Source organism: Mesocricetus auratus, unplaced genomic scaffold (assembly GCF_017639785.1).
Source record: "Mesocricetus auratus isolate SY011 unplaced genomic scaffold, BCM_Maur_2.0 Super-Scaffold_100011, whole genome shotgun sequence".
In the NCBI taxonomy this organism is placed as follows: Eukaryota; Metazoa; Chordata; class Mammalia; order Rodentia; family Cricetidae; genus Mesocricetus; species Mesocricetus auratus.
Genome location: NW_024429195.1, coordinates 14,078,401 through 14,103,188, shown reverse-complemented (window position 1 = coordinate 14,103,188; position 24,788 = coordinate 14,078,401). Strand labels below are relative to the sequence as shown.

Below are 24,788 nucleotides of genomic sequence, written 5' to 3'. Positions count from 1 at the left end.
AGACATGGCAGAAATCTTGAACAATCGTCCTACCTCTGTCCCCTAAGCACTGAGATTACAATGTTCTACCATACCCAATTCCAATTAGTTTTTAAAATATATTTTCTTGTTTCTACTTCTAACCTCAAACTTCTCTTCTCCCCCCAAAATTAACAAATTATAACCCAAAAATATTTTACTAGTACTTTAAATATCCCTAACTTACAAGTTGCCAAATAGAAAACCCAATGTTTTAAGTACAGACAGGCTGTGTCAGTTGAATGTTCTCATGTGTTCAGTGCTGTGCTTCAGAACCAAGTTATGTGTTGAATAGGGTCCCTGCCTCCTGCAACTTCACATTCAGAGTGCCATCAAAACCCAAATGTAAATGTAAAACAATCGCCACATCACTCTGTAATCTACGAGCTTGCTAAAGAGAGCAGTGCTTTTTATTTTAGGAGCTTACCACATTTGTCTGCAACTCAATGCTAAGCATAAATAAAAATCTAAAAGCCTAGTGTCCAATGAGAAGTTCCATCACCCAATTTATAAAGTGAAGAGTATCTATACTTTGCTAACCTAAGTCAGCAGGTGATTTTCTAAGACAATCTTTGATAGCAGAAATTTACAGATGGTTGTGAGCCACCATGTGTTTTCTGGGAATTGAACTCAGAACCTCTGAAAGAGCAGGCAGTGCTCTTAACCACTGAGCCGTCTCTCCAGTCTATAGCAGAGATTTCATACCTCTCCATGTCTGTAATTTTGAAAACTTCAATGCTGTTTTATTCAGCTTAATAATTTAAGAAATTAAAACTGCATATTTCTAAAGATATAAGTATCAGTTTAACAGGGCCCTGAAACCAAAGTAAGCAACTAAAAGCAACATCTGCAAATAAAATCCCTTCTTACTACTTTCCAGACATGCATGCAATTTATGGTTGAAAATCGGCAACTCAGTTTAAAAGCAGAAACAAACTAGTAACTGCACAGGTCTCATTTTCTAGCAGTTGAATTCTTAGCCAAGAGTCCTCGAAGTAATAATGTATCAAATACATTTCAAGATGACTGAATCCTTATCACAATGCCATCAATAAACGTGGTTTGTGCTGCCGTTTGCTGTGGGTAAATACGCCGGCTCCACCTCCATCTCTAATCAGCTGGTGTGTGTAGCACACTGCTCCTGACTCTCAACAGCTGTTACAAAATACCAAACTTGGTAATTAAGTCTGACAAGAGGCATACCTCCCAGCTTTGCACAAGAGGACGCTGGCAATGGATCTAGTTCATAACAGTGTTCTCAAGTCAGAAATAAACTTTACAAGCAATGGAGTCTGAGAGCAATGGAAAAATGAGAAATACTTCACTAGGTGTTAGTGGTTTTCTCCTAAACACAGCAGCATAAACTAGTATTTCCACGGTCACTACTCAAGTTCTGCACTGACGGACCACGTTCTCTAACGCCCCAGAGCTCTAGTAGGGACAGAGTGGGCCACAAGCCACCGCATGAAGAAGAGGATCTGAGGTCTTTCACCTTAACCTCTGTTGCCCTTGACCTTCGGTCCATATAGCTCTGTAAGTACAAAAAGACAATTAAAATGACTTTCTAAGCCAGTTAGTCAATTAAATTTGGGGCCATAATTTGAAATTTTCTCATGCCCGCATTTTAAAAAGTACAAAGGTGGTATTAATACCCTTTTTTTTTGGGAGGGGGTCCATCCACTGAGCTACAACCTGAAATTAATACCTTTTGTTTAACCTAAAATTGCCATGTCAGCATGTAATTGTAATATAAAGAACTTTTAAAATTCAACTTCTGTAACTACAGGTGGCTAGTGGCTATTATACCAAATGACAGCCTAAAGCCATTCTTACACTTCACTGTGGTTAGAAGATACCTCTGCATTCAAATGACTGAGAATCTCAAAGAGACTTTGGGAATAAACCTTCTCTGCAGAGTTATTGTATTTGAAAAATAAAACAGCCAGTCATAGTGACTTCACGCCTGAAACCTCAACATTTAGGAGTTTCAGTGTAGTCAGCAGAGGCAAGCACAATAAACAAACATTTAACTTCAAAAACATTTACTCCTTTGCAATAATATACATGGTACTTAGATATGCATACACATATTTTGAAAAATAATGAATCTTCAGTAGCTTTACAAGTATGTATATGTTATGTATACATGCATGTATTAGAGGCAGGGGTTCCTGAGGGATTGAATTAAAATAATGAATCTTCAGTAGCTTTACAAGCATGTATATGTTATGTATACATGCATGTATTAGAGGCAGGGGCTCCTGAGGTCAGGATTGAATTAAAATAATGAATCTTCAGTAGCTTTACAAGCATGTATATGTTATGTATACATGCATGTATTAGAGGCAGGGGCTCCTGAGGTCAGGATTGAACCCAGGGCCTCATACGCTGGGCAAGCAGTCTTCTACTAAGCTATATCCTCAGCCCTCATTTATTTTATTTCAGACAGGGTGTTATTTAGTTTGCCCAGATTAGCTTTGATTTCACTCCCTAGCCTATATAAGACTGGTCTCTAGAGCAGCTGAGATTACAGGCCTGTGCCAATAATTCCAGCCTGCTTTATATTTTCTGGGAATCTTTTTAAAATTTTTATATTGTTTTTGTACACTTGTAAAACTGAAAGGCAAACAATCTCTCAATATTATGAAAAATACTTGGACTTTCTAGAACCTCTGGAAAGTCTCCCAGAATCTCCAGATCAGTGTGCTGCCTGCCTTTCTCTAACAGTATTTGTTTCTTTTTTTTCTTTTTGATTTTTTTGAGAAGGGGTTTCTCTACATAACCCTGGCTACCCTGGAACTTGCTCTGTAGATCACTTGAACTCAAAGATTCACTTGCCTCTGCATCCTGAGTACTGTGACTAAAGGCGTTCAACCCAACCGCCCATTATGTTTCTAAAGAAAACTGCTTTGAATTACTGATTGACTTTATACCGACATTACTTTGTAACTCACTGATACATAATCTTAATACTAATATTACAATGAATTCAACTAGAAATTTCTATAACAAATCTTCAAAATGAATTTCTTTCCTATACTGGAGATCATATCCATGGCCTTACCACTAAGGCATGTACTCCACCCCCAGGTATTTCTTTTAATGTGTATATACACAAGTATGTGTGGGTACACACATGCCATGGTGTGTGTGTATGTCAGAGGACAACCTTCATCTCACTCCTAGAGACTGAACTCAAGTTTCCAGGCTAGCCTGGGAAACACCCTCACCCGAGTCATCTTGCCAACAGCAAGGTAAGTGTCTGAACCAAAAAAAAAAAAAAAAAAAAGTCATTCTTATACTTTTATTTCAACATATGGTTCTTACTTTTTCTTTCTGTTGTTTTCTTTTGGGGGGGGGGAGGTTCGATACAGGGTTTCTCTGTATAGCCTTGGCTTCCTGGAACTCACTTTGTAGACCAGGCTGACCTTGAACTCACAGAGAACTGCATGCCTCTGTCTCCAGAATGCTGGGATTAAAGTCATGTATCACCAATACCTGGTCCTACTTATTCATATACCCTACTTTTTCATATAATGCTACTTTTAATGAGTTTTTTTCAAGATGGATACAATAACATCCAAATCTGAGCTTCTGAAATGCTTTGGGGTTTGCATATGCTGATATTCCAAAATCTAGAGAACTTGGTAAGTGAAACACTTGTCCCAAGTACTGTGGACAAGAGATAAGCAGCCTTCTTCACTGGAGACTCCAATCCGAGCACGTGAGAAATGAGATTTCTGATGAGATGGTGAGTGCCGGTGTGGCGGCTCAGGAGAAGAGCCATTTGACACTCAGTACCCAAATGAACAAGTGGTGCTCAGTTCCCAGTGCCTGTGTGACAAGCAACTCCGATCCCAGTGGGGAGGCACAGACAGGAGGATCCCAGGGACTTCCTGGCCAGCCCATCTAGCTGAATATGCAGACTCCATGAGAAATTCTGCCTCAAATACATTACGCAGAGTGACTGAAGAAGATGCTTACTGTCAACCTCTGGCCTCCATATGTACATGCATTCACACACAGAAAGACTATTCTGTATTTCCATAGAAAAATTTCCTCTTCATTTAAGAACTGCACTGCTGCAAGGTGGTCATGGCACGTGCCCCTAATCCTAGCACTCAGGAGGCAGGCAGGCAAATACCTGAGTTCAAGGCCAGCCCTGATCTACAGAGTGAGTTCCATGACAGCCAGGACTGCACAGAGAAACCCTGTCTGGAGAAAAGACAAAAAGAAAAAAAAAAAAAAAAAAGAACTGCAAAGAAAATGCTGATGACCTCCCTTCTCAAAAGAAATGGGAAATTAATGTCAGCACTTAGGAGGCAAAGGCAGGTGGATCTGTTGAGTTTGCGGCCAGCCTTATCTACATACTGAGTTCCAGGACAGTCTTAGTTACATAGTAAGACCTTGTCTTCAAACAGGAAAAAGGAGTTGGGAAGGATGGAAGACAAGGAGAAGGTGTAGTCAACAGCTGCACACTTCGGAAAAGAAAGCAGAAATTATTATTATTATAATAATTATTATTATTTATTTTTTTGGTTTTTCGAGACAGGGTTTCTCTGTGGCTTTGGAGGCTGTCCCAGAACTCACTTTGTAGACCAAGCTGGCCTCGAACTCACAGAGATCCGCCTGCCTCTGCCTCCCAAGTGCTGGGACTAAAGGCGTGCGCCACCACTGCCCAGCAAGACAGCAGAATCTTTTAAACTGAAAACCTTCTCCCAAATCAAGTCAGTGCACACAGTGTGTGTTCACAAAACTTATTAGGAAAGTCACAATGTCAGACATTTGTTTTCCCTACACTCACTCACACCAGAACTGAGCCTCAAGTATTAAGCTACGTCAATCAAATACTTCTTGTCGGTTTTCAAAGGCTGGCTAAAAGAAATTAACCTTTATGAGACACTCACATGGTACATTTTTCTCTTCCTTTCTTTCTTTCTTTTTTTTCCAAGATCGGGCTTCTCTGTGGCTTTGGAGGCTGTCCTGGAACTAGCTCCTGTAGACCAGGCTGATCTCAAACTCAGAGGTTGCCTGCCTCTGCCTCCGAAGTGCTAGGATCAAAGGTGTGTACCACCACCGCCTGGCTACATGGTACATTTTCTAAAATCTCTTTTAAAAGCAAGTCTTACACCTTTACCTTTACATTAAATGTGTTGGACCACTCGCAATTTTAGAGCTCTAAGTTCTCAGACATTACCTAGTCAAGTGCTAAAGAGGTTAGGAGGTTAGGATTAAGGTTAACCAGGACATAGTTTTATCAATAGCTAACTGGAGAAACTCAACTCCCATGGTTCCTTAAGTACGTTTGTGAATATGTAGTTCTAGCTAGTCTGTCTACCTCTGCCTCCTCGGTGCTGGACTAAGGAAGGCTATCACCACGCCCCATGCAAGTGCAAACTTAATAAGAATATTAAGTCTTGACTACAAAGCATTTTTAATTTTAAGATGACACTAATTTGTTAGCGGTTTATTTCGCTTATTTAGTCTCTAAGTTCTTCCCAAGTGTCACACATTCTATATACATACATCAGGTATATTTTACATAACCATCGTTATAACTACTTTTTCATTTGTACGTTATACAAATTTCATCTGCTTGCCTGGATCTGAGGAGTTCTTTCAATAAGATAAAGAGATCATTCCATCCATTTACTTATAAAGTGTGAAATTGGGATGTAGCTCAGTTGGCAGAGTGCATACTGAATCCACCAGCACACACCTGTAATATAGCATCCAGGAGGTGGAGACAAGGGATAAGGCCAGCCTCAGCCCTATGGAAAGTTCCAGGTCAGTCTGAGGTACATGAGGCTTGTCTCAAAAACAAAACAAAAAAATTGAAAGCATTACACTACCAGCGCCATTAAAAACTGTCAGCAACAGGAAATGAAGAGATGGCTCAGAGGTTAAGAGCACTGGCTGCTCTTCCAGAGGTCCTGAGTTCAATTCCCACAACCACATGGTAAATCACAACCATCTATAATGCATTCTGGTGCCCTCTTCTTGCCTGCATTGCAGGCATACATACAGGTAGAACACTGTACATAATAAATAAGTGAATCTTTTTTTTAAATATCAGCAATAAAAAATTAGAACCATTAAAATCATAATTAAAAAAATATTTTCTTCATCTTTCAACTTAACTTTGAGTATACCAGCAAATCCTCTTCAGTTTCCTTCTAAAAGCCTGTAGAGACCTTCAGATTACATGAACATGAGAGAAATAAAATAATTATGTATAAACAGTCTTTCATAGCACACTGTGATTTAAAAACCTTATTTAGCTATAAGAATCTGTAAGCAGTACGAGTAGATCTGGAAAATGGCATCTGAAGTCTTAGAAAGCCAGAATCTGTAGTGAGCACTTGCCCAGGGTGCTGGGGGCCGTGCATCAGGTCCCCGGCACCACAAACCAAGTCACCTATAAGAAGATAAAGACATTTATTTCCAAAGACTATGTAATATGCACTCCCAGCAAGGTATCTACAGGCCACATTCAATTTTACTGGTAATTCTAAAAGCTCATGGAAAGAAACCTTCCACCTGCAGAATTAAGTCCTCTACCTCTACAGTTTTTCTCAAGGTTCTGACTGAAGACACTGTGCTATGGTTCTCTAAAGTATACACATGCATTGAAAATAACATCTTTAGGTTTATTAATTTTTTGCCTGTATTTATGTGCACCATATGTGTGCCTGGTGTCCATAGTTTAGAAGAGGAGGTTGTAACGCCGGAACTGGAGTCCCAGGTAATTGTGAATGTGGGTGCTGAGAACCAAATCCACATCATCTCCAAGAGCAACAAGTGGTCTCAGCAATGAGCACTTCTCCAGCCCAGAAATGTTTGTAGTATCTCTTGAACTATACACACTCCACATCCATAACACCACTAACCTGGCATGAAAATGTACACTGATTTATACTGATCAATGGGCTGAGGAAAACAGGGATCCAAGTTCTTGTGTTCTCCCTCTCACCCAATAATAGTTCTTATCAAAAAGAAGGTATTTAAACGCTGCTCAGTAAATTGGGATTTCTGTAGGGAATTTTGACATGTGCAAAATATGCCATAGACTAAACACACCATTACGTTATAGTACATATGCTTCTATATTAGTTGGGGTTTTATTTGAATTTAGAGTTCTGTTAAATTTAAGGATAAGCATTTGTTGACCTTTTTCTCAATCGAACTGAGTCAGCTTTGTTAGCCAAACTACCGATTTCAAGCTCTCTACCTAAAAACAATAGATGGGAAAGACTGCTCACATCTTTTACAGCAGATCTTCCACATCGATGGTAAGAAACAGAACCAGGAGGGGCCGCGTGAGCTTATTATTTCAGTAAGCAACAGTGTTCAAGCAGTGCCACATCGACCTGGGGCCCTCGCTGCGCTGTCTGCTAGCAAGTGAAGCTGCTTTTTCTATGTAACTTAAGTCCGTGCCCTTCCGCTGCAGCAGTGGCGCAGCACATCCCCCACCCCCGCGGCCACTTCCGTGTTTACACTCCTCTTCCCTCCAATTCCATGCGTACATTGTCAGCTCCACTCCCGCCCAATCTTCATTGGCCGGGCTCGGGCCCGTGGTCCCGCCCCCAGAAATCAACGTTCTTATTTGGAACATCTCGGGGCGCAGATTGGAACCGCGGGCCTGTCAATCGCGCGCGTTCTGTCCTCTCCCAGGCGCTTCCGCTATGGTGGGAGGTTTGGGGGGGAGGGGAAAGGGGGCAATTCCGAGCCGAGACTTCCCCGGGGCCAGGACGCCCTCCCGCCCGCCCCGCACCTCGCTTTCACCCGCTGTTGACAAAAATAAACGTTCCCCCTCGCTGTCCCAAAGCCCCGGGTCGGCTGCACGGAATACACCCCGTGTCCTTCCCGTCCCCCCTCAAACACCCGCCCCACGCGGGAAGGAAGGGCAGCAGCCCAGTTTCTGCACCGCCGCCGTTAGCCGGGGCAGGGAGGCGCCGGCTCGGCGTCCCGCTCGGCACCGGGAAGTGGCCGCGAGACCGTTAGCCCGGCGCGGCTCCGAGAGGCTGCAGACGGGAGGCCGGGCGCGTTTTGGCGGGTAGCTCCCGGGCCGCGGCGTCCATGCGGAAGTGGCGGCGGTGCGGAGTGTGAGGCGAGGGCGGCGAGCGGCCAGCGCCCCCAGCCGCGGGCGGGCAGGGGCGGCCTCTCGGCCGGACAGCGTGGCAGGCGGCGGGGACAACAGCCCCGCTCACTTCCTGGTTCCCCGGCAACTGGGGCGAAGCGCGCAACTCGCCCGCGCCGACTCCCCAACTTAGCCGCGGTCCGTGCCCGGCCCCCGCCGCCGCCGCCGCCGCGCTGCCCGGAGCGACAGCCGGGATCCGAGGCAGGTTACTCTCCAAGGTGATCACTTCCTGATTTGTCGCCTCCATTACTTCATTCACTCCCCCCTCTCGCGGCCGCCCGGCTGACGGAGGCGGACACCGGACCCGGGCGCTGACCGCCCCGGGGGACGCTCCCCGCCTGCCGGGCGCCCCCTTGTCCGCTGCACCGATGCACCGGAGAAAAGTTCCCCTGCGCTTACCGGCCCGGATGAGCAGATCCAGCTGGTTCGTGGGTCCCTCATGCAGAGACGTCGCCATGTTTATCCCGGGGCTGGAACTGCTGCTTCACATTGACTTACACCCCGAGCAGCGGCGACAGGGGAGAAGGCGGAACCCGCGGCCGGAGACACACGCCGTGCGGGCGGCACACACTCACGCACTCGCACACACTCCGACGCCCGGATCCTTGCGCGTCCTCCGACAGGAAGCGGCGGCCGGCCCGCCTCCCGCCGCCGGGCTGAGCAGCCCCACCACCTAACGGCAGGGGCGGCGGCGGCCACGGCTGGCAACGCGATCCTTCCGCCCCGCGCCCAGACAGGAAGTCCCGGGCGCCGGCAGCTAGCGGCCGCACGGACACCTGAGGCTGGGGAGCCGCAGGCCGCCCGCCCTCGGGGACGCGGCCCTCGGCAGGAAGAGGCGCGCTTCACGTTCTGCGGAAGCGAAGTCTGCAAATGTCCCCTCTGGAAAAGAGCCATGAATCAAATTTTTCTTCCTAGAAGCGACCTAATACCTAGTCCCGCGGCTGTACATGAAGGTGGCTTTTTAACTTGTTTTGGCCTCCCCAGAGCTTATGCAACATAGTCAGTTTAAAGAAGTGCACTTTAAAAACTCGTGCCTAGAAAATATTCTAAAAACATCACTAGGGAAGTCAGGAGTCTCCAACTACTCCAGAGACGACTTGGTCCTCTTCTCTACAGAAGGCAGAGTACACTAGACAGGTAATTAATTAGTAAACAGCAGAGCAGCCAGCCAGCCTCGGGGAGACTGTATTAAAGTCGCTCAGTTTGCTGGTCATGAAATTCGTGCACCCTCACTTTTATTGGGTTCACGAGAACAAATAGACGTATTCGTTCATATCTTAAAGATACCTTAAGTCATCCTTTAGAAAAATCCTTACAAATACATACTACAACAGGAAAGGGAAATATGCGGTCAATTAGTGGCTGTAAATTAGGGGAAATGCAGGGGATCGGACAAATAAAATGCCAAATAAGACCTGATCAAAATGCCTTGCTTGTTTCAGAATTTCTTAACACAAAAAGGAAGCAAAATGTTACCCTGAAGTTTTCCACACACAATTCATGTAAAATGTAGGTTATGTGTTAGATAAAAATTTATTGAATAAATAATCATCTGAGTTAGCTCCTTATGGATAGTTATTTTCAACAGTAATACAACATGATTTATAAGTTAACCGAATACCACTGCCGCATCGGGTGTTTACTTAACACTGCCATGCCCAGGACAAAAGGAGCCAGCTACCTGATACCTTTTATTTTTCATTGCTATCAACTTGAAATAAGGATCTCCCGTTGATAGGCAGCATCTTTAGCAGTTTCTGTATCAGGAAAGATAAGGAATACTAATTTAGGCAGCTCACTGAAAATGGTAACATCAGAATTTCTACTCCAGTAACACATTTTACATGTATTTTGTATTTAGTACAGAAATGGGAACTAAAGGTGTGTGTGTGTGTGTGTGTGTGTGTGTGTACGTGACAAGTCAACATGGCTTAAAAAATAAAAACAGTATTCTCAGTATAGGATCAGTTTGAAGTCTGACACACTTTTACTTTACTGCATTTCAGATATATCTGAAGCAGTGTGTGTCTATGCATGTATGTAAGCATGTATGTGCTTTGCTGGTTGTGTATCCTAATTATATGCATCCATCCCTGGCTTACATTTTAAGCACCAAGAGAATAGAAGCTGTATACCTCCCTGCATAATAATTTATACACTTAACACATATATACACAGAAAGTTACGCAAAAAGACTCTGAAATACAGCATTCCTTTATATTTGGAATGTATAAAAGCAGAGTTCCCAAGTTTAGTGCAAGTCTGCCTTGCCTTAAACAGGCTTTCATAAGTAGATTAGGCTGTCAGTAGAATATATACTGGCACAAAATGGCATTATGGTGTTTACCAAGCATCTAATATGTATACCTGTGTATATATACAAACATTTATCTGCAATTTTCAAGAGTCCAAGATCGAGCAGTCATTTATAAGCAGGATTTCAACTAAGTATGAATACACAGGCTGCGATGGTAGTTATCTTAAACTCAATTCTGCTAATAAAACTACAGAAAGGCAATACTGTCTAAACGTTACTTATGTCCTAGCAGAGAAACGATGAAAAACGGAAATACCAGATATGACTGCTTACCAAATAAAAGCCTGAACGCTAAATACTTTACCTTATTTCTTTTAAGTATTCTGTCCACATCCCTATATAAGAGACATTACTGCCGGGCATTAGTGGCACATGCCTTTAATCGCAGCACTGGGGAGGCAGAGGCAGCCGGATCTCTGTGAGTTCGAGGTCGGGCTGGACCGACAGCCTCCAAAACAATACAGAGAAACCCTGTCTCATAAAAACCAAAGAGAGAGAGGGAGGGAGGGAGGGAGGGAGGGAGGGAGGGAGGGAGGGAGGGAGGGAGGGAGGGAGGGAGGGAGGGAGGGAGGGAGGGAGGGAGGGAGGGAGGGAGGGAGAGAGAGTGGAGGGAGAGAGAGAGACATTACTGTTGTGTTCATTTCAGGGTTAAAGTTGTAGTTGGTTATGAAGGGGTCAGAATTTGAACCCAGTGCCCTTACTCTGCCACTTGCCAGGAATGAAAGTGACAACCCTACATATCTGTCACACCAACGTTTCTCATTACAATTTAAAGAAATGTAGCCTAGTCTTCCTCGCTGGACTTAATTCCTCACAGCTAACAAACAGAATAAAACTGAAGTGCCTGCCTGGGTCACAAACCCTAGAAGGAAGCCAAATACCTTGTCATAAATAACCTCAGCAGGCCTGTGAGCCTAGGCAGGAACAATGGCATCCTACCAACAACTGTAAAATGAGCTATCTGGGAGACACGCTCCAGCCCTAAGCAAATCTTGAGATGACTAACCCACTGCCAAGACTACAGGCAGCCTCATGGGAGACCCTGAGCCAGGACCACGCATCCAAGTCACACACTAACCTTCAACCTAAAAACTGTGCATCGTAGACACTTGGAATTTTAAAATGCTAAATTGGGGGTGGCTTGTTAATTAAAAATAGAAGGAATGGGTGGGTTAAAACCATTATATTCTTCAAATATAACACCTATTCTTCAAGTCAAGTCTTTATACTGTTGAGTATATATATTTATGTGTTTTTGTGAACATACTTGTGGCGTATTGTTTCATACTCTTTGGTTAGATAAATGTCATTACATATACTTTTTTCATGAAGGAGTTAACTCAATCGCTGCTAATGCAAAGTAAATATAGCCACTTGATTTGTAAATTTTACAAAGCATGAATTTACCCAACTGTATTCATGGAATTCTTCCTTTGTTAGACAAAACTGTTCCCTCTTTAGTTTTTCATGATTTCTTATTATTTTAAATTAGATGTATGTGTGTGTAGTGTATGCAGTGAAGGCGCTCAAAGAGACAAAGGAGTTGGAGCCCCCAGGAGATAGAGTTACAGGTAGTTTCTAGGATTAAACTAGTAGCATCTGGAAGAGCAGGGCAGGCTCTTAACTGTAGACCCATAATCTAGTCCAGTTTCCTTTCTCAAGGAGGGTTTTCTGTTTTGTAACGTGAGTGACTGAACCTAGAGCCTCGCACCTGCTAGGAAAGCTCCCTGCCACTCAGCTATATATATCCTGCTCTGAGGCCTGTGGGAGGGTGGGGGTGCAAAGTCTTAAGTAGCTCAGGCGAGCTGCAAACTTGCTTTGTAGTTTAGGATGACCTTGAACCCCCACTCTCCAGCCTCCACCTTCTCATCATCGGAATTACAGGCGTAAGGTGTGGGGCGCAGGGGTCAAGGTGGGGGCTTTTCCTCAACAGTCTCCCTTCCTTCTGTCAATGGCCTGGACTGGTTGGGTAGGCTATGCTGCCTTTTCCGGTCTGTAAAATGTTAACATATTCTAGATTGCAACACACGTTTCAGATACCTGCTGACAAGCCTGCTGTTTAATATATAACTCAAATTGGTCATCCTATAGAAATTCAATTTTTGATGTCAAATTATACCTATTTTCCCATACAAGATATACTAAATATTTCAGATAAAAAGTAAATTACAGAAGAATTAAGAAATATTTAGGGGCGGGCAAAGATGGGTCATTTGATAAAGGCCAGAGCTGAGTCCATACACTTACCTATGTGTTATGCACACACACACACAAAATTTAAAATTTTTAAAGAAATATTCAGAAGTGAATTATAAAAATGCAAAATGTCAAGCTATGTGTGGCACAGCTAAAACAGTACTGAGCAGTCAGAAAACAGGCTTCAAAAGAAAGAAACGGTTAAGCTGTAGCGCCTTTTGGTGCTAGAGCACCAAGGCAGGCGGAGCTCTGTGAGCTGGGGGCCAGCCTAGTCTACAGAGTGAGCTCCGGGACAACCAGGGCTATCTATAGAAATGCCGTCTCAAAAAACCAAGACTAAACAAATTAAGCATTCAATTCCGAAAGACAGAAAAAAAGTAAATCAAAGAAAAAGGAAGTAACAGGAAAAATGAAGTAATTCAACTCTGAACAAAAATTTTAAAAAGAAAAGGAAGACTCATAAAGCCAAAAGGTGATTTTGTAAAGACTCAGCAATGGATCATCACAAAAGTAAATTACAGTATTTACTGATTGTGTGTGTGTGTGTGTGTGTGTGTGTGTGCGCGCGCGCGCGCCCACGAATTTGCTTTGCATCTTCTTATCTTCAAATGCATGTCTACTAAATACTAGGTATGGATAGACATAATCTGTTTCTAGACCCTCAATCTACCTATTAACTATTATTTCCCTGCAGTACATTTTTTTCTCTTTCATCCTTTCTCCTCTCTTCCTCTCACTTGTTTGGTTTGGGGTTTTTTGTTTGTTTTTGTTTTTTTGAGACAGGGTTTCTCTGTGTAGCCCTGGCTGTCCTCGAACTCACTCTGTTGGCCTTGAACTCAGAAATCCACCAGGCCTGGTTTATTTTCTTTAAAAAAAAGTTTTAATAACTTTATTTTTAAATTTTGTATGCATGTGTGTTTTGCCTGAACGTAAGTCTGTATACCACATGCATGCCTGGTATCTGCAGATCCCAGAAGAGGGTGTTGGATGCCCTGAAACTGGAGTTACAGATTGTTGGGAATGAAGCCTGGTCCTCTGGACGAGCAGCCAGTGCTCTTAACTGCTGAGCACCTGTCCAGCTCCTTTTCCCTTTTCTCTTCTTAGACAGAATCTCTCTATATCCACAGCTCTCAACTGAAGAAATTCACCATCCCTTGTGGGGGAGTCAAACAACCTTTCATGGGGGTTGCATATTAGATATCCTACATAGCAAGTATTTACAATTCCTAACAGTAGCAAAATTGCAGTTATGAAGTAGTAACAACAATAATTTTATGGTTGGGGGTCCCTACAATGTGAGGAACTGTATTCCAGGGTTACAACATTAGGAAGGTTGAGGACCATTGCTCTACATAACTCTAAAACTTGCCTTGATCTCCCAAGTACTGAAATTATCAATATACCCTGTCATACCTGTTCTTTATATTTCCTACAGCTTCAGATGTTTTTCTCCTTCCCACCCTTTCCTTCTAAGGGTTGAATCCAGGGCCCTGTATACACTGAGCATGCATGCTCCTGGCCAGGACGACAGTGTCCAGCTCTTTTGTTCTTTCACAGAATGTCTAGGAGTGGTTCTCACCCTTCCTAATGCTTCAACCCTTTAATACAGTTCCTCAAGTTGCGGAGACTCCCAACCATAAAATTATTTTCACTGCTACCTTATAACTGTAATTTTTCTACTGTTATGAATTGTAATGCAAATATTTTGGGGGATAGAGGGTTGTCGGAGAATTCACGGCCCAGAGTTGAAAACCACTGGTTTGGACTCTATTGAGAGCCATATTCTAAAATTTGTCGAGTTCTGCCAAAAGCACATCTGCATAGATTGTGACTAGAAGGAAACTGGGCTTAATTAGCTGGAGAAAGAAGACTACATTTATCATCCTCAGTTTTTTCATATATTTTTGGATTAAAGATTAAAAGATAAACTTTGATCCACTTAGGTTTACAATGAGTGAGGTGTTGCTATGGTACACAGGTCACATGTGCTGTCAGATAAATTCCTAGGTACCTAATGAAGATTTTTCTATTGGGATCTTACTGTCAGATTATGTTTTATTTCCTTAATGATTACTGCTGTTAATACAGCAACCCTGGTAAGCCTTTTGCCTTTAATAGCAACTTTAATAGTATATATATGTGTGTGTGTGTGTGTGTGTGTGTGTGTGTGTGTGTGTGAGTGGTCTTTTAGATTTTAATTGCAAAGGATGAGTTTTGTTGTTGTTTTTTTTTTTCAAATCATCTAGGTGGTACTGGGAATTGAACTCAGGGCTTTGTGCGTTCCAGGCCAGCACTTTACAGCTGAGCCACACCTCAACACTACTTATTCTCATCATTAAGACTTTCCTCCTCTGCTGGATAGTTTTTCTATCAAGTTAACACAGGCTAGAGTCATCCAGGAAGAGATATCAATGGAGAAAATCCCCGCATGCTGGCCTGTGGGCCGTCTTAATTGGTGATTTATGTGGGAGGGTCCAGACCACTGCAGGTGAGCCACCAATGGATGGTGGTCCTGGGAGCCTAAGAAAGCAGAAGACGCAGGCAGAGCTCCGCCATGGCCTCTGCTTCAGTCCCTGCCTCTACACGCAACCCTGGCCCCCTGGGTCCTTGCCCTTCGCTTCCTCAGTGATGTATGTTACCTGGCAGTGAAAGCTGAAAGAAGCCCTTTCCTCCACAAGTTGCTTTTGGTCATGGTCAGGATGCTGTATCACAGCAACAGAAACCAAACTGCGGCACCGTCTGTACCTCACTGCAGTAATGCTAGGTGTGAAGACGGTGGCCCGCATCCTTTTCCTCCACTACGTGACAGTGATAGCTCCTGCACGTTGGGTTTTTAAACAGTCTTCAGCCCAAGCTGCCTAGACCTTGACACTGGCTTTCCCGAGTCCTGAGATTACATTCTTGAGCCACCAGACCCGATTCACTGTACATTTCTACTAATATCCCTTGTGAGGTTCCAATTAAGTCTTTAGCCTTAGTGGATACCAAATTTTAACAAATGAGTGCTGGATCTATTGAAATTGTTACATGGGCGTTTCTCCTTCAACCTATGATCAAGGAAGAGTGTCACCAGAAATTTTATGCTTCTTTTTATTACATTTTTAAAATTTTATTGTGGCCAGGTGGGGGCGGCACAAACCTTTAATCCCAGCACTCAGGAGGCAGAGGCGGGTGGATCTGTGAGTTCAAGGCCAGCCTGGTCTACAGCGTGAGTTCCAGGACAGAAAAACAAACAACAAGAACTTACTTTGGGGCGAGTCAGGCAGGTGCCACAGCTCCTATGCAAAGGTCAGAGAACAGCGGGGGGGGGGGTGGTAGGGGAGTGGGGGAGCTCTCCCCTCCACTGTAGGGGTCTCCAGGAGTGAAAGCAGGTTGCCAAGCTTGACAGGGTGATTGTACCAGCTGAACCATGCCACAACCCTAATTACACTTCAAAAACTTCTAACAGATATTTTCATATTTGTCAACATTTCTCCCACATATAGATTGCATTCCAGTCACTCTCCCTTTCCACTTCTGTTAGTCCCTTTCCCTTCTCCTTAGGAATCCTTTTCCCACATCAATGCTTTCTGTTTTGTTTTATGAACCACTGAATTTATCCAGAGCCATCTGTGTGATCATGGGTTTGGAACTATACTGGAGCTTGGTGGGCTCAAAGCAATGCTTTCCCTACACCTAGAATGTGTCAGTAGTCATTATTCAACCCGAAGGGTAGGAAGGAGCCCATGAGCTCATCCACAACTTCCTGTTGGGAAGTCTAGTCATGTGCAATTCCTAATGGAGGTAACTGCATCTTTTGAGTTTAAGACATCAATGGCTGTGTCATATCCACAGTGGCATTTTGCACACAGTCCTTCTCCTTATCTTCCAGCTCTTACATTCTCCCTACCTCAAATTCCAAGTTGTTTCCTGAGCCTCAGAGGTGGTGATGGAAATGTCTTGTTTGCTCAACACTCGTCCATCTCTTATTCTCAGCACCCAGAGCAGCTGTGGGTCTCTACATTCACCACTATTCTTGGCAAAGAGAAGCTTCTCCATTAAAAGTAAGGGTAGCACTTGTCTATATGGATGTAAGCCTGGACATTCATACGGCATTTAAAAAAGAGCAATAAGTTCCCTCCCCAGCCATGTTTTAAGAGGTTTAAAGTACATGCATGGATGCCGTCGTGTGTCCTCATACCAACAAGAGACACGTGGACACACCTCGTCTGGTTTGTAAGTTCACAGCACACGCATCTGTAAAACTATTGGTGCCTTTTCTCCCCAAAGCAGCAGCCGGGTGCTGTCCAGCACGATGAAAGCTGGCCAGCAGACAGGAAGTCCCTAAGTTGGTCCCAGCTTTTCTCTGCATCTTACAACCAAAGTAACAACCTTCAGCAACAGAGGGTCTTACCACCTACATCAGGCGGGCAGGCAAATGGAGGAGCAGAAGCCAGCTTTGTTTTAGGGACTCTGGAGTCCTACTCAACAACTCACTCAGAGATATCCACATCTGACTTGGAATTTTGGTTAGTGAACCAAGGCCCTAGGAGCAGTGCTATCAGCCATGCAGGACATCTTCAGTCTTTTCTTTAATAATATCATTAATTAGCTTAAAAGATAGTAGTTTGCATACAGCTTTTTTATACCTTTTTATGATTAATCCTCCCTCCTACCCCCAAATTTGTACTTTTAGCATTATGTTTTATAAAAGTTCAAATTCCTTAGCAGTAACCTGTTCATAATGTTCTTTTTATTTATGGTTTTTGTTACAGGAAAAAAAAAGTTTACTAGAAGGGAAAGAAATGACCTTGAAATATCCGAGTTAGGGCACAGTCCCACTCCAAAAGGACACTCATGATTTTTTTTTAACTCTCTATCGTATACTCTTATTCCTACATATTTTTCCTTATTATTTTATAGCACTCCATCCATTTTTCTGGTTTATTTTTTCTTTCATTAATTTTGATGTTGTTGCTTTATCTTTATTTGGTTTGAAGGTTTCACAATTAACCATGTTTTACCCTTTATCTTGTAATCCCAGCACTTAAAAAAAGGTGGAAGGCAGGGGAGATCAGAGTTCAAGGTCAGGCTCCATTCCACAGGAAGCTTGAAGCCAGCCTACGCTGCATAGGAACCCCATCTCAGAGAACCAAAGGGAAAAAAGGAGGAAAACAAACATACCTATAATTGTTTCCCACTGGTTACTTTATTTTGTTTTTTAGCTTCTAGGTATAATCACATGCTCATATTAATCTTTTTATCTTCAAAAATATTTTAGGTGTTTTATTTTTATGTGTCTGTATGTTTTGACTGCATGCATGTATGTGAGCCACTCCCAGGCTTGGGTCCTGCTGAGGTCAGAAGGGGGCATCAGATGGCCTGGAACAGGAGTTATGGATGGGTGTCAGTCTCAGTCTGGGAGCTGGGAACTGAACCTTGGTCTTCTGCAAGAACAAGAAGTGCTTGTAAGTACTGAGCCATCTCCCTAGCTTACAAAATATATTTAGAGCTACAGTATTTTCCAGCAGCTTGTTTCTCTTTATTATATTCATTTTATTGGGTTTGTATGTACTCATGTGACTACGCTCATGCCAGTCACTTGTGGAGGTCAGAGGTCAACTTGAGGCTGTCACCATGTGGGTCCTGGGGATCAAACCCTGATTGTCAGGTTTGGTAGCAAGCACGTTACCACTGACCATCTCAACAGCACCAAATTCTTTTATTTTTAAAGATTTGTCTCTTTTTTGTGTCTTTTTGAAACAGGTTCCCTCTGTATAACCCTGGAACTCACTCTGTAGACCAGGTTGACCTCGAACTTACACAGATCTGCCGGCCTCTGTGTCCTGAGGGCTGGGATTAAAGGTGTGCGCCACCACTACCTGGCCAGATTTCCTCTTTTAAATTCATGTGTCTGTGGGAGTGTATGCCAGGCCAGAAGGTGTCAGACCCTTGGAGCAGGGGTCACACGCAGCTGTGAGCCACCTGATGCAGAATCCTCTGGAAAAAGCACTGAGTGCTCCTAACCCACTGGACTCTCTCTCCAGCCCCCCCAAATCCTGTTAAAGAAACTTGCTTTACAACTTGGCTTTGCTCCTACTTCGCAGCTGTGTTAGATGCACAGAAGTTAATGATTATACTTCAGAACTATTCCCCTCCCATCTTGTTTGAGATCCCCTTTGTCCTAATTAAAGATGTTCATAATAAATTCTCCTTTTTAAAGGTTTATTTATTATGTACACAGTGTTCTGTCTGCATGTATCCCTGAAGTCCAGAAGAGGGCGACAGACCTCATTACAGATGTTTGTGAGCCACCATGTGGTTGCTGGGAACTGAACTCAGGACCTCTGGAAAACCAGCCAGTTCTCTTAACCTCTGAGCCGTCTCTCCAGACCCTGATAAATTCTTTTTATTAATGGCATTTCCTTCAGTTAATATTTTTCTGGTGAAATGTTTGTCCATTTAATAAATTTTATTTATTTTTCTGTTATTTGTCTCCTGTTTCTACTATTTGGTCTACTTTTGTTGAGTCTATTACAAATACCAGACGTGTTTAATTCATGTCATTAATTTGACATATTTTGAACTTCTATTAACCTGATTTATGATTTTGATATCCATCATTTTCCACAGTTGTTAGGTTGGATGAAGTTTAATTTATTCCCTTGTCAACCCCACAACTTAGTATTTTACAAGTCATGTTTCTGGTTTGGTTTGGTTTGGTTTGGTTTGGTTTAGAGACATGATCTCACGTTGTAGCCCACGTGGCTCCGACCTCCTGATGGAGAGAACCTCAGGCATGTGCCCGCACTCGGTGTCAAAGCTGCAACTTCTGTTTTGCTCACAGTGTATGATGAGATCCCTTCCAGCCTTCTCTCTAGCCACACCTACTGCAGAGGCTGAAGTAGCTGAACTGCAACTGCGTGGCCTGTCAGTCTCTAAATAAACCACAAATTCCTTAGTGCTCTTCTGGTTCATGGCGTCTCCTCAATAATTAAAAATAGTCTATTGTGACATATACAAATTTAATCAGATAAATGCAAACATAACACAGGTGGATAAAACTTCATGAGTACATGAATTCACATGAGTCACCCGTTCCCTCTGAATCCACATCCTTGAATTCAACCACCTACCTGAAAATATTTGAAAGGGGGCTGCACTGAACTGTATAATGACTATTTATAAAACAACTATATTGTACAAGGTATTAGAATGACATGATGCATGGAACACAAGAGATTGTGCGAAGGTTATTCAGAAATACTGCCATTCTGTAGAAGTAAATCGAGTGGCAGTGAGGTTTGTATCTCAAAACAAGAGCTTAATATGTAGCCCAGGCTGGTCTTGAACTCACAATCCTTCCACCTCAGCCTCGAAAGTACAGGAATTACAGCTTTACCCACAGAAGCTGGTATTGAGGGAGGGAGGGAGGGAGGGAGGGAGGGAGGGAGGGAGGGAGGGAGGGAGGGAGGGAGGGAGGGAGAGTTGGGCAAGCTAACACATGCCTGTGATCCCACACTTGGGAAGTGAAGGGCAGAGAGGGTGAGGAGTTTCAATAAACCTCTGTTACACTGGAAGCCCAAGACCAGACTGGGCTACATAAGATCCTGTCTCACAGAAAAGAAAAAGAAAAACACTGTTTTCCATCTGCTATTCTTGTCATCCAAGAACACCCATAAAAGCACATAAGCACCACCAGATGGCACCAAACCACAGCCAGACTTTGAATCAATTTGGCTCACATAGAGCAACTTGTAGAATCCATCACACATCCACACATTCCTCTAACTCCACACTCCCATTCATCTTCCCCATATCTTACTCCTCTGCACAAATGACCCAAATCAGTTCACCAATTGTGATTTGAATTGCTGAGAAGTATTTATTATCCTAGTTTATCTCAAAGCTGTAGGTGCTAGCCTATGCTAAAAATGCCAAAACTGAAGATGGAAGGTAATGTGTTCCAGGAAGTACACAGTGTATGTTGGACTGAAGAAAGGGCTCTGCCATTCAGGGCAACTCTCCCAAAAGACCCCACGTTGGTTCCCAGCACACACCTCAGATGGCTCACAACTATCGGTATTTCCAGCTCTAGGAGATCCCATTCCCTCTTCTGGCCTCCAAATTAACCTGCACACATGAAGCTTACACTCATATACATAAAACAGAAATCAATACTTTTAAAAAGAAACTAGCGCCAGATTAAAGGTGGTGCAAGCCTTTAATCCCAGCACTCGGGCAGGGGCAGGGGCAGGGGCAGGGGCAGGGGCAGGGGCAGGGGCAGGGGCAGGGGCAGGGGCAGGGGCAGGGGCAGGGGCAGGGGCAGAGGCAGAGGCAGAGGCAGAGGCAGAGGCAGAGGCAGAGGCAGAGGCAGGAATTTCTCCAAGTTCGAAGCCATCTTTGTCTACAAAGGGAGTTCCAAGACAGTCATGAATACATAGAGAAACCTTATTTCAAAAAGAAAATAAAGAAAAGGGAGGAAGAGAAACTAGCATATGTCAAGACCCAACAAAACTTTTAAAAAGCTTGCATATGTATATATTCAGAAAATCTCATGATTTTTTTTTTGTTTTTGCCTGCATGTCTGTCTGTCTGTGCACCACCCTCAAGCAGTGCCTGTGGAGATCACAACAGGGCACCGGATGCCCTGAAACTGGTGTGAAGATGTTTGAGCCACCACACAGGTGCTGGAAATCAAACCTGTGACAGCTGCAAGAGCAGCCATCCACCTTAACGGTTGGGCCCCAGCCCCACGGGGTCTCTGGGAGATGCTCGTCAGCCTACAAGTACAACTGTTTTCCAGTCCAAGTGCTTCCTGTTTTCTAGTCCTGGCTCACTGCCCTGACCTTGCCCCTCTGACATCAACATTCAACAGGAGGAAAACACGCTCTCTTCTACCTGGGGTTTTTCCACTGTGCTGTAAACCTGTATATTAAGCTCCTCCCTCTCCCTCCTACAAGAGAGAGACCTCTTAGCACTTGTAATGGCAATAAAGGCAACACATGCATTCTCTTAGTACAAACAAGTAGACGTCTGGTCTTTCTTTCCCTAATACCTTGGAGTTGATTGTGGTGCAGGTGCCGCAATTGGAGGTTCCACTGAGATCCGGAGAGACTTGGAAAGACTGAGAAAGACTGGCCAGAAAGAAGACTCAGGAGAGGAGAGACTCGAGAAAGAAAAGAATTAAAAACAGGTACCTCAACGTCTAACAGTAAAATTGAATGGTCAAATCTCCAGGCTTTGCTTGAGAAATCACCTTCTAAGGAGAAGGTGTATTGAATTAAATCTCCAGGCCTTTGCCTGACACCAAGGTTGGGAAAGAAAGGGGAACCTGAGAGATTGCCCTCAGTTGGAGGGTGGATTGAATTAAATCTCTAGGCCTTTGCCTGACACCAAGGTTGGGAAAGAAAGGGGAACCTGAAAGACCACCCTCAGTTGGAGGATGGATTAAAAGTGGGTAAATTGAAAATTGGTAACAGTTAATAAACGAAGTGCTGGTATTAAAAGAAAAGGAAAAGATAAAAGTATATGGAATCAAAAATACACAGTCTGGATACTATGTTCAGTTGTGTAGTCTTTAAATTGTTTAATTGCTAAGAAAGGAACAAAAACTGCTAAAGGACATTTAATTATTAATGCTGCTAAATTAATCCAACTTACATATTTTGAAAATGCTTTGATTTCTAAATTTAAATATAAGGACAGGTTACTTGGGAAAAGAATTTCTGCTTTTGTTTACACAAAACATAAAAAGCTGTGGGTTCCTACCAGACTAGTATGGTTTGATGAAGCAAGACCACCTGAAGCAGTGGCCCAGGTGATCCAACACCTAAAACAGCTGAGATGATGCAGCCTTACAGACCACAAAAACAAGAACTTCGACAGGTTTCTGGGGTGCTGAAATACCATGACCATGGTATTTCAGCACCCCCTTAACAGCAGGAAGTAGTTTGTAAATAATGACGCCCACATTCCCAAATTTTGTTTACATTTATGCAGGATTGGTTATTGATACTAAGGTTGACATTAACGTCTTAGTCATCTGAGATAGGTGCTAATTTATATATAAAGAAGGGGGGAGACGTTGGGTCCCAGCCCCACAGGGTCTCTGTGAGTTGCTGGTCAGCCTACAAGTACAACTGTTTTCCAGTCCAAGTGCTTCCTGTTTTCTAGTCCTGGCTCACTGCCCCAGCCTTGACCCTCTGACATCAACATTCAGCAGGAGGAAAACATGCTCTCTTCTACCTGGGGTTTTTCCACTGTGCTGTAAACCTGTATATTAAGCTCCTCCCTCTCCCTCCTACAAGAGAGAGACCTCTTAGCCCTTGTAATGGCAATAAAGGCAACACATGCATTCTCTTAATACAAACAAGTAGACGTCTGGTCTTTCTTTCCCTAATACCTTGGAGTTGATTGTGGTGCAGGCGCCGCACTTAAGCACTGATCCACCTCTCCAGCCCAACACCCAACAGAATCTGGATTAACAGAAGCAGTTAAAGGTGAGTGTGTGTGTTTGTGTGTATAGAGAAGGAATGTGATACAATTCATCAGTGTGATGTTTGAAGGCGAGCTCTTGAGCTACTAACTCTCGAGGTTTAAATATCTGCTTCTACACTTGGAAAATTGATTTAGCCTGGTATCGCTGACAGTAAATTATGTTAATATAAAACCCTCAGAACTATTCCTAGCAATACAATGATGAAACTTTGTGTTACAAAGGCTTTGTCCTTTATTTTTGTTGTTGGCGGCTCTGCCTTTACTACTTCTAAGTATATAAAAGAAAGCAAATTTCAGGCACAGTAACACATGTGTATAATCCCAGCACTTAAGAGGCAGAAGCAAAGCAGGAGAGAACCTGCCAAAAAGTGGGGAGGTAGTGGGGGTAGCTCAGCTGTAGAAGCATTTACAAGGGCCTGAGTATAATTCCCAGCACTGCAAAATAGAATCTATTGAACATCTTCCTGTGTACAACTAGAACTCACTTTGAAGGTAGAAGAGGGAGAGAGAGAGAAAGGAAGGGAAGAAGAAAAAGACAAAGTGAAGACATATCACTTCCATCACACACACACACACACACATTTAAGAATGCTTATTCCATGTGCCTTGCTAGCTCCTCTGCCCCTAACACAATTAACTGTCAACCATATTCTCGATGATGAAATTTATTCATTATCTTATTTTACGTTTGACACATTTCTAATGATTATTGCATGTGAATGGGCATTCCACCTGCCACATCTGGCCATGGATGCCAGAAAACAGCTCTGGCTCCCCTGGAACTGGAGTGGGTGCTGGGAACCCAACCCTGCTCCTCTGAGAGGGCAGCCAGTGCTCTTAGCTGCTGGGCCACCTCTCCAGCCCCTACAGGACGTGTTTCAAATGACATTCAGATCCCTACAGGACGTGTTTTAGTGAATGAGACTAGACATAGAGCGGAGGTTCTCAACCTGCCTGATGCTGTGACCCTTTAATACAATCCCTCCTGCTGTGGTGACCCCAACCATACTGCTATAAATCTAATGTAAATGTGTTTCTGATGGCCTTAGGCTGAAAGGGTCTTTCAACACCCTACGAGGGCCATGCCCCACAGGCTGAGGAACATGAAAGATGAGTGGCAGTTAAAATAACAAACGGGCACCAAGACGGATGAGTAGGTGAAGGCCCTAACACAAAGCCTGAGAACCTGAATTTGATCTTTGCCCAGACTTATATGGTGAGAAGGGAGTCCTCTGAGCATACTCAAAACTAAATGAAATAGAAAAATTAAATACATGGATGAGAACCAAGAACAATACTTCACTGGCTTCTAAATGAAGTTTACCTGTCAATTTTTAAATTCAAGCATAAACCATAGTATTAATAGTATTTGTGACTTCTTGACCAATAATAAATGCATATTTCACACCACGCTGCACTTGTTATTGATACCCAAAGCAGAGCTACAGTTAGCGTTACTTAGTAATGACAGCAGTCAAAGAGACCGTCCCAGCCTTGATGTGCTAACAGAGAGGCACCTGCTCTGACACCACAAGAGACAGTGTGACAAGGCGCTTTAGCATGTGTGCTCCCTGGCGGTGCTAGGTGTTTTCCTTTAGATTTAAAACAATCTAGAAGATCACAGGCTTCCCCCTATGG

At 43.4% G+C, this 24,788-nt stretch overlaps 1 protein-coding gene across 11 annotated transcripts in view; it reads right to left on the bottom strand.

Annotated features, from left to right (window-relative positions):
• Window positions 1-24,788, bottom strand: part of Elf2 (E74 like ETS transcription factor 2) — an 81,207-nt gene that overhangs the window by 13,988 nt on the left and 42,431 nt on the right. The window contains exon 1 of one of the 11 annotated variants that reach the window (XM_005077490.4): window positions 8,558-8,867. The exons of 9 other annotated variants lie outside the window; for them this stretch is intronic. In XM_005077490.4, the coding sequence (XP_005077547.1) occupies window positions 8,558-8,615 (58 nt within the window). In that variant the 5' untranslated portion in view covers window positions 8,616-8,867. Of the gene's footprint in view, window positions 1-8,557; window positions 8,868-24,788 lie in introns of those variants that run through there. One more of the 11 variants, XM_005077491.4, reaches the window with a different exon arrangement.